This window comes from Diplotaxodon limnothrissa, linkage group LG15 (assembly GCF_057381915.1).
Source record: "Diplotaxodon limnothrissa isolate DT_005_m linkage group LG15, D_limnothrissa_male_GT1.1, whole genome shotgun sequence".
In the NCBI taxonomy this organism is placed as follows: Eukaryota; Metazoa; Chordata; class Actinopteri; order Cichliformes; family Cichlidae; genus Diplotaxodon; species Diplotaxodon limnothrissa.
The window spans coordinates 2,521,975-2,541,068 of NC_140610.1; the positions used below are offsets into that span (position 1 = coordinate 2,521,975).

At 44.2% G+C, this 19,094-nt stretch overlaps 1 protein-coding gene across 1 annotated transcript; it reads right to left on the reverse strand.

Moving 5' to 3' along the window:
- Positions 1-1,829: 1,829 nt before the first annotated feature.
- LOC146616795 (calmodulin-1) lies at positions 1,830-15,722 on the reverse strand. The gene is made up of 6 exons (XM_085373290.1): positions 15,627-15,722; positions 10,908-10,938; positions 10,022-10,165; positions 4,688-4,794; positions 3,665-3,800; positions 1,830-2,948 (listed from the first exon to the last, which is right to left on the reverse strand). The coding sequence occupies exons 1-6, from the start codon at positions 15,627-15,629 to the stop codon at positions 2,920-2,922; spliced, it is 450 nt and encodes a 149-aa protein (XP_085229416.1). The 5' UTR covers positions 15,630-15,722; the 3' UTR covers positions 1,830-2,919.
- Positions 15,723-19,094: the final 3,372 nt, after the last annotated feature.

A 19,094-nucleotide genomic window follows, 5' to 3' on the forward strand; every position in this document is an offset into this window, starting at 1 on the left:
TTTTCCGTAGAGGCACCTGGTGCGGTCTTCTGCTGCCGTAGCCTGTCTGCTTCAATATTTGCTGTGTTGTGCGTTCAGATGTGCCCTTCTGCTCATCTAAGGAGTGGTTATTCCTGTTACAGGAATGGCCTGTCTGGCCATTATCCTCTGACATCAGGCTGATTAAACCAGGTTAACAGGAGCCTGGATTTTTTTTCTGGGCATCAAACTGTAGAGCTCATGTTAGAAGCAGCAGTTATCTGGCTGTATGTTTTTGGCACAAAGAGTCTCCTTAAAGCAGACACAGTAACATAGTTTCAAAATTAGATTTATTTATTTATTAATTCCAGGAGAAAATTATTAGTTTCTCCAAGAACAGTAACTAACTAGACGAAGTTAAATAATACAATATATTTTAAATGTACTAAATGTAACAAAATAGCTCTAATTATAAATATTACACAAAACTGAATATCTATGTATATCTATGTGTGTGTGTGTATATATATATATATATATATACACATATATATACACACACATATACATGTGTATATAGTTGAAATTGATAATAGTAGCAAACAGGAGCTCCACATCCAAGGATGTCATGTTGAAATAAAAAGACTACGGCTCAGTTAAAGAAAAAAAAAATTTGTAACAGAAGTGAGACTAATGCTAAAGTTTTAATGTTATAGCAGCAGGATGACTTTCACAAAAGCGCATTGTTTTCATTATTTTATCCCACCATTCATGATTTTATTGGTCTATGGGCTTCATGAAGACCTCTTTTATCTTCCTTTCAAAGTAAAATCACAGATGGAGCATCAGACTAACCGAGGTACGGTCCCAGCTGTCAATCAGCTGAGCAGCAGTTGCTATTAGCTCATCTGATACTGCAGGGAGGGGCAAAGCAGGAAAGCCGAGTTTATGTCTTCTTCCAAATAAAACATCATGACTGTAATTAGATAGGCTTCCCAGTTCCTGGCAGTAGTCGGGTGGCGCTGTTTCTTGTTACCCACCCTTTCCTTTTTTATCTGATTAACGTGTGCAAGGCAAGTCCACAGAAGCTAAATACCACCTAATTTAGACCAGATCAGCAGATAATGATGACGTGAGGTATGCAGAGAATATTCTGTGTTTTGTCTTTTGAAAGCAGATTCCAACCCCTCTGTGTTTTTTCTTCAACGTATATGTCTAAGGCAAGTCTTCACATCAAGCTCGAGCTTGCCAGACATGCATGCTGGTGGGAGGAGAGCGGCCACATCTTTTCCTCTTTCCAAACACGGTGACGTTACAGTCCAAATATAGTAAAACAGTTTAGGTCTGGCTTTACTTTCAGACCTTTAGGTAGCACTGAGGCATGGCAGAGCTTGCTCCCTGTTACGTTGCCTCTGTCCGTGCGTGTTGTGTAAAAAGCTGTGGCCCGGTTTGCCTTACTAGGACAAGCCAACATGGAGTCATTGGCAGAAAGCAGGAGGGTTTATTCAAACTCCCACTTGCCTTTTCAAAAACCCCCAACATCCCAGTTACAGCATGCTCCTGTTGCCTAGCAACCAGCTGGGTCTCGAGAGGGAAGAGGCGTCACGGATGTGTATGTATATCCACGGCTGAGCGGGAAAGCAAACACATCCTGCTGCCTCTCCCTCCCCTGCGAGCGCTCGCTCTCCGTAAACCTCACCGCCATGTAAAGGAGTATCACACACCACCCGGTCCTTCTCAGCACCACCCAAAGACACGGCACATGGAGAGGATGATCAGAATTATTTATTGTTGACACATTTGTCTACTCGGTAAACAACATACAGACTCATTATGCTGTCTTTATAGATCATTTTCACAATCAAGCATAAGAAAAATGACATAAGACACGATAAAGTTCATGGTCTTTTATTTGAAAAAAAGAAATAAAGACTAGCATGTACAACTTGGAATGAATGTAAACTGAACTCAGAAGAACATCTGCAAAGACCGGTGTGCCGACACTCCTAACAGCATGCGCTGCGAACACAGTACACCCCTCACTATGCTCACGTCTGAGTCGAGAAACAGAAGAAGAAAAGTGAAGGCCAGTGATTCTCTCTTGCAAGAAAAGAGGACAGACACTGCATCTCAGCGAGAAAAAAGAAAGATAAGAAAAAAGAAATGAGAAAGCTCACCGTAAGACTCTTTAAGTCCCCCCTCCTTTCAAAGGGCGGGACGCACAACTACTAAGATGGCCGTCCAAATAACATAACAAAAACAAAAGAACATGCCAAACATTTGAAAATGTTTTTTGTACATTGTGGGGTTTTGTTTTTTCCACTTTTTATCTAGCATACATTAAGTCCCGTTCCACTTTAACGCTTGAGTTAGAACCTGTTATATTCTCTCATCTTAACAGTACAGAGTTCCTCTCCAAATACAAAAAACTGTACCAAACCAACAAGAGGACAGCTCATAGTGGAATCAGCACGCTCTGGTAGCCCGGAGGAGGGGCGGAGGTGAGGGAGGGGTCGGAGGGTTAGGTTAGTGCTCCGGTCTCAAGCTGCATGCATGAAGAACAGAAAACAGAGAGAAAGAAGAGATGGCCAGCCCAGACTTTACCACTAGCAAATGGAACTGGAAGGAGTTCACCAAATGCTGCTGCTTTAGTCTGAAGGGAGTTACAGGGTTTGTCGTTATTATTTTTACTTGTTAAGTACTGATGCTAAACTGATCTCCGGGGGGGAGGGGACAGGATCACTAACCATTTTCATGCAGATATTTTTTGTATGTTTTTATATTTTTCCTGTGTGGACAGAAGGATATTTTATTTCAACATTCAATTATTTTCTATACAGAAACAGTATGAATAAATGAACATTTTTTCCAAGAGGTAAGTAAAACATTTTGATTTTTTTTTTTTTATCCTTTTTTTGTTTGTTTTTCTTCTAAGAGGGGGCAGGACGGGGCAGGCAAGCTTCACTTTGCAGTCATCATCTGTACAAACTCTGCAAACAGAGAGAGAGGGGACAAGAGACAATGAGGACATTGGGTGTGCGGCTTTGGCACAGCCAGTAAGAGCAGTCACCTGCTAAATTGTTCAATGCTTTATTAATTTTTTAATCAACTTGAGCAGGTTCAGAACACACATACTAATTAGTGTCCCCTTTCCAAACAGCTTCCGTGTTCATCTCATTAAACCCGTTTGATTAAAAAGCTCGAGCGTTGTGCTTACAGCTGGGGAGAAATGTGATGGTGAAATTGACAAGAGTGAACAAATAAAAGGAGGTTTTCGTGTATCCGGTCGGAGTGTAGAAGTAGGGCACTTTGCAGCCAGGACTTATGGACTGTTCATAATATATCAACAGCCTTCTAGAAAATGAGCGCAGTCTCTCGTGTAATGTGCCAGGGGACCAACAGTGGGAGGAAGGGAGGACGAGGGAGAAAGAGTGAAAAGGCTCCTGGCGCACTGATGATAATTCAGGAGGATGGCTTTCTCCTATCTCTGTTTCAGCAGGCTCCATCTATACCCCCCATCTAATAACTAATATAATGTGCGGCTGGCTTGTCTTGCGGTCGCCCTCAGAGAAATACAGTTTGGCAAATGAAGCGCTCCGTTCTCCCTGTTTAATAAAAGCTCGCACCCTGGCCTAGAAACTAAAGCTATTTGTGTAGCGTGACATTTTAGCATGCACTTTCCTTCGCGCTCGTCACAGTCTTTTACCTTCGTAGTTGACCTGTCCGTCTCCGTCGATGTCTGCTTCTCTGATCATCTCGTCCACCTCCTCGTCTGTTAGCTTCTCTCCCAGGTTCGTCATGACGTGACGCAGCTCTGCGGCGCTAATGTAGCCATTTCCGTCCTAGAAACGGAGCACGGGAACAATCGCATCAAGCGGTAAAACAAATACCCTGCAGGCTGACAACTGCTCAGGTAAAAATGGAGTAAGTAAGTAAGGAGAAGGTGTTACGCAAGCAGGAAGTAAACGAACAGACGACTTTTCTTTGCATCAGGTCTATTTTCTGTCACATACAGGCTACTGTTACAACGGGAGATGCTCGTCTTCAATTCTTGGATCTTCATGTCAAAGAAATAGGATATTCCCAATATGGTCATCTCAAAAAAGTTTGACCCACCTGCTGTTCAAACTCTGTTTAGGAAGGGCAGCCAATCAGAAGAAGGCTGACATAAAGGAGGAAGAAAGGCAGCTTGTTCCACACAGAGGAGAAACTGAGGGGCTTCACAACGGCCAAGAACGAGACAACTAAGGATTATTGTGTGGATTGTCTAACGCTACTGTAGTAGAGTCCAAAATAAAAACCACTGAGCTGGAAATGAATAGAATAGCTCTGCTTTAATTGAACATTAGCCTGGCCTGCTGTAATAAATTTACATTATCATGCAACTTAATAACCAAGAGGTTAAGGCGCATACCACATGCATCCAAATGCCATTTAGTCCCTGCGTTACCAAAGCATTTGCTGCATTTCTTCCCCCTCTAAAACTAATCTTAAAAAGGCAAAGAAAACAAAAAGCTCTCCCTGCTCTGAATTATCGGGCTTATTTGTTATTATGTGTAAAGTGCTTTGGGGTCCTTAGGGACCAAGTAAAGCGCTATACAAATACAGGCCATTTACCATTTATTTAACAATCCGTCGACCTCTTGTTCCACCAAAACCAAAACTTCAGCTTGGAAAGCACGGACGCTGTGCTGTAATTCCTTAATGATGCTCTTAAAAGCTTATTTACCTTGTCGAATACCCGGAAAGCCTCGCGGATCTCCTCCTCGCTGTCTGTGTCCTTCATTTTTCTGGCCATCATGGTCAGGAACTCTGGGAAGTCAATGGTTCCATTACCTGCAATGGGTGATCAACGGGGCGCGTTTAATCAGCAAAAAACTGCAATTACGTAAAAGCAAACACTGATAAGTAGACATAATACAACGCAGCATTTAGCTGATGAAAAGCACAAAAATACTCATTTATGTCCTTCTGCTGCTGCTGTGTATTACAGAAACATTTATATTAGCATTTAGGCCACGTCTGCTCTTCAAAGATGTTTTTGACAGTGAAGCTTGAGGCTGAACAGTTCAAAAATAATTTATCATACACCTTTACTGCTGTGCTAAACATATCTACTGAAGGCTGGGAGGAGGAGGAGGAGGAGGGGGGTATGTGTGAGGGTGACTCTGTGTATGTATGTGCTTCCTTTTCTTCCTTAGGGGAAGCCCTTGGAAAATGTTGCGTATGTTATAAGCAACGCAGCAGGATTGCAGTGAGGGGACCCATGGGCAGTCATCCATAATGCAGACATTTAGTGTACTGTGCAGCTTTGCCTTCAAGGAGCCTGCATGTATCGAAAGATCTCTTGTGGCCCCACAGTCACAAACTGAGGCTGGAGGGAGAATGAGAAAAGGTCTGGATGCTCCGTCCCTCCTATCCATCTTTGTTGCTCCTGTTCCCTGTAAAATATCTACTATTTTGTTTGCAGAAAAAGTGCAATATCTGGCACACGTGAACCAGCGATGGCTTTCCAGATGGTGCTAATGGTAGCTGCTATGCTAGTGACACATGCATGTGTGTGCAAATCGATCAATATCCATGTAGGTGTTGTTAAGACAGGATTACCAAAGGATCAGACATTCCTGACAGTGCAAGGCTCTATGGGGAGCTTAGTGGCTCACCAATAACACCATAAGAAGGAGAATGGGAAAGCTGGTGGGGGACGTAACAGATCTCCAGATCTATTACAAGATCTGAAGAATCAGTAAGAACTATGGGAAATGTATTTTCATTAACAAGTGACAAAAAATACCCAGAAATTTATGAGGGAATTGAAATGAAGGTCAGGGACACCAAGGGCAAAGTAACCATGAGGATTAGCCCTGGGGTGGGATTGTGGGCAGATTAACCAATGGCAGAGCATGCCTTAGAGGGAGAGCTAAAGAGTGAACAAGAGGATGGACGTGTATATCAAAAAAGGAATGTCGTAATGTGATGGGGCAGATGGCGATCTCATGGCCTGCGGTAGCAGTCTAAGGACCTGTTATCTAACACAGAGACATCAAGCAGCACCGAAGGGAAAACACATGCTGCCACTGGGGGGTTGGGAGAGATGGATATTGGGGGGGGGGACCACAATCCAAGGGGGAAAATAACAAGAGAGATAGCCCTTGAGCGATATCTGTACAGCTGCACCTCAGGCCAGCTGCAACAGCAAATGAGGAAGAACGGTAGAAGCAGATGGATGAAGATAGGGAGGAAGGCAGATGGGAAGAGGAAGAGAAAAGGGTGGTAAGATAAAGAGAGAGAAAAAAAGAGAGGGAGGGAGTGAGTGGGTGGCAGAGAGGGAGCTGGAGATGAGGGAGATGTGAAGAGGAGAGAATGTAAGGAGTGAACCGAGTGGGAGATGGTGCGATTACACATAAGAGGTGCTGACGCAAACTATAGAAGGCTGAGGCATCTCGACACTTGTGTGTGGTCATTGGATTTTCCTGCATCATAAAGCCAGCGTCCATCCCAGAGCCGGGAAGGAAGGGTCGGGTTGTGTAATGATGACGAGTGATGTGCTGCAGCTAAAGCTTGTATTTTAATTCATAATTACGCTTGTTTTTTATCCTGTCTTAAACATGATGTGATCTTCTTTTAGGCTGAGGAATATAATAGCTCCCGGGTGTTTTACAGCATGTGTGGTTATGCTTTCGTGCTCAACTCTGTGCGGTGGCGAATTAAAAACCAGCATTTCTATCTGATACCACACCGACACAGTGCCGTCTCTAGCTAAAGCCTTCCATCCTGTCTCCATTTGTTGTAATTCTTTACCCCAGCCTCCTTGTTTGGTAAATAAAGCTGATTTTCAATGGGCCAGCTGACATCCCATGGCTGCTGATGTGGGTACTGGATGTGCAAAGCGCAGAGAGGCCTTATGTAACCACTTTTATTTTCCATTACTAGCTTCACTGCTGTCTGACCTAGATTGCATCAGCCAAGGGAGGCAGAGGCAGAACAAGGGGATGTTAGTGTGTGTGTGTGTGTGTGTGTGTGTGTGTGTGTGTGTGTGTGTGTGTGTGTGTGTGTGTGTTCGTTCTTGGGTGTAAGAGAAGGGGAGGGCATCAAGGATTGTGGGAGGACGTTTCAATAAAGGGGCAGCCAAGCTGCGACGCAATTGATTTCTCCTGATCAATGTGCTCCCATTTACGAAATCCTATAAGCTGACAGAGCAGCACTGAGGTAAAGGCCCCACTGAAAGCTAACATCCTGTGCAGCTCAAGGACGGCCAACTTTTGAGCTACTAGCCAACAACTTGGATTCCTGTCCTCTAACTCAGTTTGCTGTCTCACTATGTCTGTTTCACACTGCAGCGCAGGGACGGATGCACAGGAGAAGAGAATTATGTCAGCCGACGGTGGTTCAACATGGGCTCGGTAACGCTGAGCCTTCGACACACAGCACTCACCAGCACTGAACACTCCTCGTGCACATCCATATGCGTGACACTGACAACTGTGATGGAGCTGAACGCATGGTGACTAAACTGCTGACACAGAGAGGATACGTCATCTAAAGATAAGGCTGGCCGGACAGTTGGCTTGGACAGTTGGTTGACAGTTGGCAGAAAAGGGAGGGACGTGGGCAACAGCACCGCTGATGTGTTTCGAGAAAGGGCCGTAATGGATGGTCGAACTAATCCCTCGTCCATTTGTAACAGAGGTTTTATCGCTAAAGTCACGCAATGAAATGTTAACTAGAAATTAAAGTCCCACCCACCCCATTAGACCATCCAATCAAATTAACAGACAAATCTCCAAACAGTTAGTCCTCTTTTCCCTAGCTGGGACCACATCCTCATTTAGGTTTGATAGTGTTTCTAGTACAGAATGGCAGATGGCGTGAACATGAATTGAGGCTGCAGTCTGGGGACTGGATGCAGATCCCCATGTACTGACAAGAAGTGAATGAATTGAAAAACAGAGGGTGGGTGTGTGGGTGGGCCACCAAAACAACAACGAACAGCGTGCAGCGTGGGGGTGGGGTCCACATATAGACAGAACCAGAAGGGGTCTGCATGGAGGTGAAGTCCCACTCCTGAAAATCAGTTAAATTATGTCCAACTGTATTTAGGCAAATGAGTCGCAGTTGTGTAATTTTTGCTGCTTCTCTGTTGGGAATGACAGCTGCCGGTCATTTTGTTGATTAAAAGTGGGGCCGTTACAGGAAAGGATCATATTAACCCAAATGTTCAAACCCATCTCCCTGGTTTAGAACGTAAGTCTTGTTTTTGTAGCCTGGACGCACCGTACCACAAATAACATCCACGTTAGAGCAGGGCGATATGGCCAAAAATATTTATCACGATATATATTTGAAAATTTGCGATAACGATATAACTGACGATATAATTGATGCGAGACAAAATACAACTCCACAACATTACTAGCGCAAAAAGACAACCTTCCATTTATTTTCACTTAAACAAGAAGCTGGTTTTTATGTACATTAAAGCTTTATAAAAATGTAACAGTGCAAATGCAAATTCCTTGCTGAAAGTTTAACCAAAAGGCATTTCCAGTAGAAATGGGCTGACATATCCTGAGCATAACCATGTATAGCATAACCATGTATAATATCCACTGAAGTTAAAAAGAGGTGCTTTGCAACATTAAACTGCAGTGTGCAGTACGCATTTTTCGGACCATAAGGTGCACGGGATTATAAGGCACATTAAGCGAAACAAAGCAGTCAGATAAATCAAACTTTATTAAACTCATTCTTCTTGCTTCCTCCACTTCTGTACCATTGATTCATTAATGTTGAATTCTCTGGCAGCTGCTCTATTCCCATGTTGTTGCAGTATATTAATGACTAACCTCGTATTGTGGATGGATTATCTCAGTTGTTCTCCTGACTGAAGTTTGGTCCGTTTACAGCATCCTGCCATGCGATTGCATTTGTCTCTAACCATGAGGAACCTTCACATTAACTTTTATAAGTGGAAAAGTGTTAGTGTTCGTCCTCCAGCTTCACTGTTTATGTTATGCTAACATAGCTGTGTCGCTAGTGATCACGTAGCACATCATTATATATCAGCTAGCCCAACTTCAGTAACCCTACAAACGTCACTGCTGTTTAGTTTCCTGTCTTCATTTATGTTGGAAGTGATAGCAGAGCTGTACGTTTGAATTTTTTCAGAAATCTCTCAGTCAGAACATGCAATATCATGCTTAGGTAACTAGCGAAACTAGCGAGCTAACTTCCGCTAGCTTCCTGCTAACTTCTAACTCCGTTAAATGTAATAACTTTTGTTTTCATGGATGCCTGGAAGTTAAACTTTATAGTTACACCTGGTAAAGCAGCAATGCTGATCATTTTATTAAAGATGAAAGAATTTAGACAGTTTTTAACTCTAAGTGATGCTGCAGTGTTGTTTGACCTGAAGCATACGGAGTTTCGGACCCAGATTACTCCCAGATTTAAGAGCATCTTAGTCCGACAAATACGACAATAACGACGGCCGCTTGCATGTTCTGCAAAAAAATGTGCTTTGTCGTGTATCTGACGGACAAACACCAAACCAGTTCCACATCACGGAAGTTGCACCATTTTTACAAACCAATTCTGGTTCATCTGTTTCACTCAACAATCGGCCATGTGCGTATGAAAACAAAGGCACTGCGCATGCGCGTTTTACTCCCATTCTATCGCGATATTTCATTTTCCTATCGTTGCCTAACATTATACCGGTATTACCGTGAACGGTATAATATGGCCCAGCCCTAATCCACGTGCATCCCTGATTCTAGTCGCCTATATTGTTTTTGGATTTGGAAAACATTATTGTTCAATTATCACATCAAACACAAACTCTTCACCTTATGGCACAAAGACGGGGTTAAAAAAATGTTCTCAATAAAAGTGATAATCGTCAACATAAAGTTAGGGTAGTACTTTTTCAACCAATCAAGAAAACTTCACTGCCTTATATGGCACCTAGGCATGTACTGAACTGACAAATCATAATTGTAATGAGTAACTTTACACAGTTTTGTTAGTCTAATGCCAAGAAATGAAGCGTGAGTATACTGACCATCAGCATCCACCTCGTTGATCATGTCCTGCAGCTCAGCCTCTGTGGGGTTCTGGCCCAGCGACCTCATGACGGTGCCGAGCTCTTTGGTGGTGATGGTGCCGTCACCATCCTTGTCAAATAAGGAGAAAGCCTCCTTGAACTCTGTGGGGGTTGGAGGTGAGAGCGCCAGTTAGATTGCTGTTGCTGTGCAGTTAGAGAATAGGTTGTGTTGGGACGCTGCGGTCAGGTCTAGAAAGGTCAACTGATTCTCAACTAACCTGCAAAGCTAATGCACACGTGTGCCGAGCTCTGACTGCACAAAGAAGTCTTATAAGACTCAGAAGACTGGAAGTGGGAAAAAGCCAGCGTGTCTGTTTTTATCTTTTGAACAAGCAGGCTTCTTAACTACAGTCCATAAAAACCCATCCAGAGATTGAAAATAGGCAATAGTGAGCATCAGCCTTGAGGCTTAACACAAGCTAATTAGCCACAGAGGGGCTTTGAGTGAGAAGAAACTGTGCAGCTTTCACTTTTTTCCCATCATTTATTATTAAGAATATCAAGGTGCCTCAGTGATTGAGACTGTTCCTAAGCTTGGCTTTAAAACCGTCTATGTGCTGCACGGGTTTCAGCCTTGACTTATGATTGCTGCAAATAGTTCTTCCCCTTATGTCCTGTTCATTTTGAAATGATAATGATCTGCTGAGGGAGGGCGGGTGCCGAATCTTTCAATGTTCTTTCACTTCATGTTCCCTATAAGCAACATGGAAACTGCCAGAACAGCTAATGGGAGACATTTCCTTACTCAGTTCTGGAACTTTACAGCATGTAAGTGATCCACTAGTACACAGGGGACATCGCACCAAGAGAAAAGGGGAAGTAGGGAAAACCTGCTTGTTCTTACCTGCAATCTGCTCCTCTGTTAGCTGGTCAGCCTGTGTGGTTGGGGGGGGGGGGGAGAATGGATTGTTATTGTCACAAACAAACAAGTCTTAGTCACAGGGCAAAGATTGCAAATCCCAAGTAGTTTTGTCATTACATTCCTCATCATCCCCACCGTGCAACCACCACACAGCTAAACACTGGCCACAGTGTTCTGGGGTTGGCTGGCTTCAGCTAGGAGCTCCTGTTGGGGCTGCCAAAACCTACCCACAACAATACTCCAAATGGGTTTCCTTATATTTCTTATCAAAATAGTGTTTTGTTCTCTCATATAATAGTTAACTGCCAATTACATGGCAGTAAGTCTCAAATGTAATGCTATAAAATTGACGCTAAAAGCTAGTAATCAGGTTTTGCTCACAGTGAGAGCGGAGGCTTACCGTCATACCGTCAAGGTTGTATTTGTAAGACTGGCACAGAGCTAACACATAAAAGCACTACATGAAGGTGATGTATGAAATGTAATTTCCAGCCGAAGAGTGGCTCCCTAAGACTGACGTCCTCGTGTATAAAAGTAGGCTACACCATAGCAGTGCTCACAAGGAGGACTGCTGGGTAACAAGATACTGCAATAAATTTGATTAAGTGCTGCCTCCAGACCAGGAGTCAAAGTTTAGGCGGGGTTGTTTCAGGACATATCAGTGCCGGCGTGTTTTCCATAACCGTAGTAACAAGAATAATGGCCTGGCGGGTTGGCCCGGCTTGGTTGCCCTCCCAGCCCTGCTCGCTGTGCCAGCTGGAGCTGTCTTAATAGCTCAGAGTGACTCACACATACTTTAAATGGCTTGAAACCGAGCATCCACCACCAGGCCTTTTACATAGATTTATTAAGCTTGTTTGTAAAAAGAGCCAGCGATTTCAAACAAACACCTTCAGCTGTAAAAGTGTGAATACAAAGCTACTGGTGCAGATAACTCCCACCGGTACACTCCAATCTCTGCCTTATAAAACATGATTTTGGGTTTTTTTATTAGTATTGTTAACAGAACGCTCTGACATCATTGTGCTTGGCAGCAAGGAAGGAACACACACAGACAAACATGGAAGAGTAAGCTAGGGCGCACACATACACAGAGTCCCTTTTAATAGCATTCTTCCTCAACACCAATACTTTCCACCCCCATGTTTCCTGTGAATTAGTCAGAGTAGCCGGTTATGCCTCAAAGCGAATTCCTGCAGCCCATCAGTGTGTTTATGTGTTTGCACATGTAATTTTGCATTGGGTACAGACAAACACGCCCTCCAGGTCGTACCTATACGCCGTAGCTATGGCGATTTGACCCTTGTGAAGTTCACATTTGGGAGTGAGAGTATCTTGTTTTTCTCAGTTAAACCAATAAATCAAATTTGCTTCATACATTTGCTCTGACTGGATACGATTTAGCAGATCACCACACAATGTGCTGCCAGATGACCTTTAACTTTTCACCAAAGAAAGAAGCCTCACGGCTTGAGCAGTAGCAGCAGGCTGGGGATGGATCGATTCAGTCAGCAAGGGGTTCACGAAGAACCTCGCGAGCACTCGTACAATTAGCTGACCTGACTCAATAACCTGCTCTGAACACGTTTCTTTCTTTCTTTCTGCTTTTTTCCTCCCTGCCTCTGCCCTCCTCCTGTCTCCACTTCCATCTGATGGAATAGGAAATGTCAAGAGACAAAAGCAACCTCCCCGACGCTGACGTGCCACTTGGGTCGACCGATATTCTCAGTCTCATCTTTGTATTTGAGTTCTGCTGCTGCTCTCTTCCTCTTTACATTTTTCGTCCCTTATTAACCCCTGTGTGAATTTCTCACTGTGTTCATGACTCCACCTTCCAGTCCTCCCTTAGTCACCCTCTTTGTCAAGCTGTGTTGCTTGTGCTGTCTCTTGCTGTCTCTCTAAGCGGACAGGGTGTGGGCACTGGTGACTCAGTACTATGGAACCTCTCCTGGCTTAGGCCCAAGCTGTCGGGGCCTTATGGTGCCGCAGCACCACTGGGCTCACTACTGACCCATCTCTTCCTGTCCTTCCTCCTCTCCCTGGCACTTGTACCTCTGCCAATATTTCCTCCTTCAGACCTTTTCTCCTCTGTGTGTCCCTTCTTCTCTCTCCATATGTGGCATACTGTTGAGAGGAAACTCCCAATGATTCACCATCCTCACTGTCTTATGGACAGCCATGTTTGCTGCCAGGCTTCCGGTGTTAAAAATGGCTTGTTTGGGGATGGGGTGTGCTCTGCTGGCAATAATTCACTGGCACGAGTGGGTCAACCACTCCCACTGTTGCCTGGGCAGTCAGCCCTAGCTATGCACTCCAAACAGGACTGCGGGAGGCAGGAGACAGTTCCCTGGGCCAGCGTAAAATAGCTTTTAGCTCTCACTTCCTTCCATATCAGGCTTGTACAAACACTGCATTCGCCTATGTTCATACTTGATTTAATTAGATAGGGGATGCAAAATAGCGCAAGAGAACACCATCAACTATCATCTTCTTCTTTAACAGCCTGTTATCAATGTTTAATGTGCATTTTTTTTCTCTGCTGCTGCTCATCTGTCACCGAGGTGCCCTAACAATTCCTGAGCTAGCATCTCTGCATTCACCAAGTGAAAGGTGCAGAACCAGCTGTCAGTCTGACAGATGGGTATGACACACACACACACACACACACACACACACACACACACACACACACACACACACACACGGTCCTGTTCTATAGTAGCACTGAGCTCCACAGCGCATTTAACACCTCTTCTCTTTGAGGCTGGACAAAAAAAAGAAGAGAAAAAGAACAGCGAGGCCTCAGGGCCGAGCTGTGTCTAATGGGAGTGAGGATGGTGTAAACAACACCAGGCTCCCAACATCCTGCAATGGGGGCGCCCGTTCACCATATGGCTGGTGGTGGCAGGTGACCGGGTACTCCATTGTACTTCATTGCCGCCAAACACTGGGAACACGGGACCTGGCTAGGTGTTGTCGGCAAGCGTATAAATTATTCACTGCACTGGATAGGATGTCAACTGAGTTACTAAACATGCATCAGCAAGCAAGCGCGTAACAGGAACAGGATAGGGCCTTAGCCCGGTCCCGCTACATATTCGATACGTCCACCTCAATGGGGGGAGTCTGTTTCCACTTCAGCGCATGTATTGATGCAGACAAGGGGGCTTACGGCCGTGGATTAAACTTTTCAGAGCGGCTGATACACGGGGACAACTATTCCCCTTTACACTCCAATTACTGCACTGCGCTGCAACATGAAACTGCATCACAGCTTGTTACCATATATGGGGTATTTGATTGCAGCAAAGGGGCTGGAGGAGGTCTACAGCTTCTTGACCTCCTTGAGCCATTAATGAGCTATCAAGCCCGATAATCAATGGATTAAGCTCGAAGGCCTCTTTTCCACATCCAGATCATTTCCACTTGTTAACTTCTCCTCACAGCCAGCAGAGAGGCTCTGCCTCGTTAGCTGGTTGCAGATGTCAAGAGTGTGTGTGGCTTCAGGGATCTGGTGAAAATTGTTAGTTGCCCCCCCCTCACAGAATTCAGGTTACTGCATTCTGTAGTGCAAGCCTGCCACTTCCCATAATTCGCAACATCTGGTTTTGGAAAAAGTCGACTGAACTCTCCAGCTGCTGATGCCTTTTTTTCTTTTTTTTTTTTGCGGTGACCAAGCGCCACAAAGAGCTTCTTGGACAACTCACACAGGCACCACATTTGCATAACATCGAGAAAAATTTGCAAAGAGCCAAGCAAATCAGCCACCATAACACAAATAGATAACCCCGCTTACGATAAACCACCAGTAAAGGCTGCATGCATTAAAGGTGGAATTGCGTCTATTAGTGGTTGTTTACAGGCCGGGATGACACGTATAATGTAGCCATAACCTCGCAATTACATAAATATGGTCAGTTTCCGTTGCGGAACACTGACGAGATACAACAACCGTTCCCCATCATGACACGGCTCGGCTCGACCAACAAGGTGGTGCAACCTAAAAAAAAGAAAGAAAGAAAGAAAGAAAAATGGAGGGAGGGAGAAGCAAACGCAGCCGGTTCGTTTTCCTTCTAATTACCAGTGCTGCGTTCACGTTGCGAAATTTACCGCGCTTCTCTGTTCAAACACGCTTCTCCCGGCTGGGGAAACAGCGCTTTATGGCTCGGCTACGTTTCTCCGAACGATAGGTGTGCTTCTCGGTAAGGTGTGCTCCTCAGGCGGATTGTAAAAACGCACCCTAACTCACCCGTGGCTCCAGAATTATGCCGTAATAACCCAGAATAGCTTGCTAGTTACACCGTTAAACTAGTCCAAGAATTAATTCGATATGCACCGTGCAGCCGTGAAGCGGCTACTTGACCCCATATAGCCGAATAGCCAATAATGCTGTGTGAATTGCGCAGTTATGAAGCATAAAGCAAACCCATTTGGAAGTGGACAGTATTTCCATTTAGAAAGTCACTAAAACGGACAGACAAAACACATAATAGTGTACTTCATATTGCCCCATGCACTAGCTTAAAAAATGCGCCTGGCGGGCGTTTTCCGCCTCCTCCGCGCATACCGGATAGCTGATAAGAGCAATCAATGACTAAACAGTAAACATACACGTATGGTAGGTTTGCGCTTCTAATAAGCAGGCTTTCCCTACGTTTAAAACACATTTCCCTACTAAACGGAATGAATGACAATACATACCATGTTGGATGGGTTGTGTGCTTGTTGGTCTGTGGAGGCAGACTAGGAGTGTAGTCGTTCCTTAGATGGAGTTCCACTGGCGGGTTAGGAGTGAGTGTATTGGCCGTGGTTAGAATGGGGATTGCCTCGTGTATCCCTCCGCCACACTAGCACTGATCACTCACTTCCTTATTTTCAATTCAGGGCTGTTGCAGCAGTAACAGCGACGCGGGCCTCCAGCAGTGGACACGTCAATCACTGGGGCCAAAACGCCTGCAGTACATGGAGAGAGCGTCCCTGCACTCGTGTCAAACTACACAACTTGGGATGTGGCAGACATGCAGTTATTTTACACATTATTCTACGTTTTGTGTTGTTGTTTTTCTTTTTGATGCAGACAAACACCGCTGCCCATGTTGTTGAAATTCTGAGCCTGCTAGTAAACATGATCTGAATAAATATTTCTAGATGTTACTTTTTATTCACTTGGATGTTTGCTGACTAATGCAGACTAATATTGCTTATAGATTTACATGGTTAGTTCCCCTTGGGAGCTTTTAGGCAATAACTGAATGAAGCAGCAGTAAAGCAGCACATTAAAGTTAAGCCCAACTATTTATGGAGCCATTAAGATGCATATAAAGACCATAATTAACTTTAAGTAGAAAAGAAGGAGTGTGAAGCAAACCATTAACACCTTCATCTTTATCAAGAATAAGATGAGGCCACATTTCAGAGGATAGGATGCACTAGTAAATTGTTTGACCGAACTCCAGTGATTAATACTTATCTGGAAACACTGTAAAAACCTTTCCTACAGTTTGATAATTAGCGTTAGCCAAAAGTCTATTTTATTATTGGTAACAAGTTTAGCATTCAATGTTCAAAACTCACGATGTGGTGGTAAAAAACATACTGTGTCTTTAAATTAAAAAGAGATCGGAACAGTTGAAGTCTGGCAACTTCACTGGGTTTATAAAATGACGAGTTGTAAAGTAAAAATTACAAGAAATTTTGACGCTACCAGCTATAGCTCAGGATTTACATTGTTATTATTATTCTAGGGGCAGGTATGTTTTACTAATATGGGTACTAGTTTGCAGTCGCGGAAGGATACCGCCAGTGTAGGAAGCCCGGTTGACGCCGGAGATTTGCTGTGCCGGTGTGTGAGGTCGCTTCTGATTGGCCGCTGCAGACCTGCAATATTATACTCCATGTGTCGGCACCATCGATTGGCTACACGGGACCTGCATTGCACCAGGCAGTGGCACTTGATGGAAACAGAATAAGTACAAATACATAAAACTTAAAAACAACGCGCCTTTCAGAGCCTCGCTTTCGCTGTTTGAGGAGTTTAAGCAATTATTTATTTTGTATAATAATAAATTTGACTGGGGCGAGAGGAGAAGCGACGGCTTTTCATTGGCGAGGGGTAAACATTTAATAGGCTCAATATAGGAAGTGCGCACATTTGCTATTGGCTGCCACAAAGGTTTGGAAGGCCTGCGCGAAATTAACAGTAAAGCACGGCGGGGTTGCTAGCTGCTTGTTTTCGGTCGCAGACGAGAAAAGGGGAGTGGGTTTAAAAATGAGCCGTCCTGTGTTATTACTCTTAGTAATAACAGTGGCTGACTCCTGGGTATAACACTGTGACTTGGGCAGGTGGGAATGACGGTGCAGAATTTGGCAGAGCAGACGGCATCGCAGTGCTGTCACAAGAGTCCGCACACACACCACCAAGACCCCCGCCACAGAGTGTGAAGCGTGCCCGACAACAAAGCACCACCCAGCGGACAAAGTGGAGAAATTTTGGACGCTTGTTTACAGCAGCCAGGCGGGTAACAGGAGGACGCCACACACTTCATAAGGACAAAAAATGCCTCGTATGAAGGGTATGAATCCTTCATAAACCATTTCTAACAGTGAGATGACAGCGTGTGGGTTGCTGAAATGTTTCATCAGTCGCAGCTTTGTTTCTCAACCTTGATCTTAGAGAGAAGACCTTTGGTATCCTGAGACTAAACTGATACAAGGCCCCAAAATGTTTTAAATCACAGTCAAAGCTATTTTAACAGCAGAACTTTGAACATTACGACTCTTCTCCATACAAACCCCCCCCCCAAAAAAAAAAAAAAAACATATGATGCAACAGTCATTATGACTGTATTTATAATTAGATATGATTAATATATCTACAGTTACAGAGTAGCAGTGGAACTGGTCACCAAGACAGATCATCCTTTAAATATCTTCTTAGATATCTTAGTGGAAGCTTTAGCCCGGCATAGTGCGTCTATGTGTTCCAGCCGGGCTCCTCGCAGCCCTCTCATCAGGTCGAGTAACTAACTCAAGTTGAGCCGTTTCATTTGTTAATCTGCTGGAACTAATCGTGACTTCTTACTGAATTTGTTCAGTGTTTCGCCCTGTTTAACGGGAGAAATGGCCATTACATAAGCAGATATACATTTTTCCTGCTATTGCTTTGCATCTCTCCGACTCTCTCTCACACATTTGTGTCTTTTCTTTAAATTGTTTGCTCTTTGCAGAATCACAGAGGCGAAAGCATGAGCTCTGCTGGTTATTTTCCAGCACAAATGGCATATGAAACATAATATTGCTGTTTTGTATGTATGCCTTACGATCCCCTTTTCTCACCTTAAACCTTTATGTTCTTAAAAAAATTAAGGGGGGCGGGGGATATGTGGGGCTTACCTGAGACAGTATCAGAGAATGATTAGTCAGCCATTAGGAAAGACTTTGAGCTGTTTAAAATATACAAATACATTGATACAAGATTTGCAAGGCAAATAAGTATTTAAATATTCCAACCAACACAAAGACAATTAAAGGCATTTCTGATACAGCACTTTGTTCTTTTTTTTCTCTAATACGCGGGAACTTCAGGGGTTTTGTTGTTTTTTTGGGAGAGCGCATTAAATGGAAACTATCAAAGTGTGTCGACACCCAGCTGCATCAGCTCATATTGGTGCGTGTGTGTGCACGCGCTCACGGGGGCTGTTAATACCCAACCCCAGCCTTGAGCTGACAGGGCAAATGTCTCATTATAAAACACGGCACCCATCTGCCGGCACCCAAACGCGCTGCGCTTGATTTAAATGTTTTTCTTTTTTTACCCCCTTCAATTCTTCCATTTGCTGAATGAGCTGCAGTTGAAATGCGTGACTGATTTAATAAGGCGAGAGAGCTTGCGAGGAGGGGGCTGCAGAACAGCAGCAGCAGCTCGGTCCTCACTGGAGCCCGGTGAGTGGTTTGATGCCCGTGCTGCATGGGGCCACTTTCTGCTGAGCAGCGAGTTGCACATGGCTCCACATCAAGAGGAATTAAATCAACGCTGCCGCTCTCCGTGTGTCACACTGCAGCAAGGGCAGCTTAGCTGGATTTACTTAACTTGGAGGCTGATTTAAATAGGGGAGGGGGTTGTGCGCACAAACATAAACATGTACCAAAACCCACTCTGCATTCTCTAAA

Bases quoted from the DNA above. Each gene is read 5' to 3' on its own strand.
- LOC146616795 (XM_085373290.1), bottom strand. The intron at 10,166-10,907 runs GTAAGAACAAGC...CAACCCCCACAG, and splicing joins AACAGAGGAGCAGATTGCAG to AGTTCAAGGAGGCTTTCTCC. The intron at 4,795-10,021 runs GTCAGTATACTC...CACCCATTGCAG, and splicing joins CAACGAGGTGGATGCTGATG to GTAATGGAACCATTGACTTC.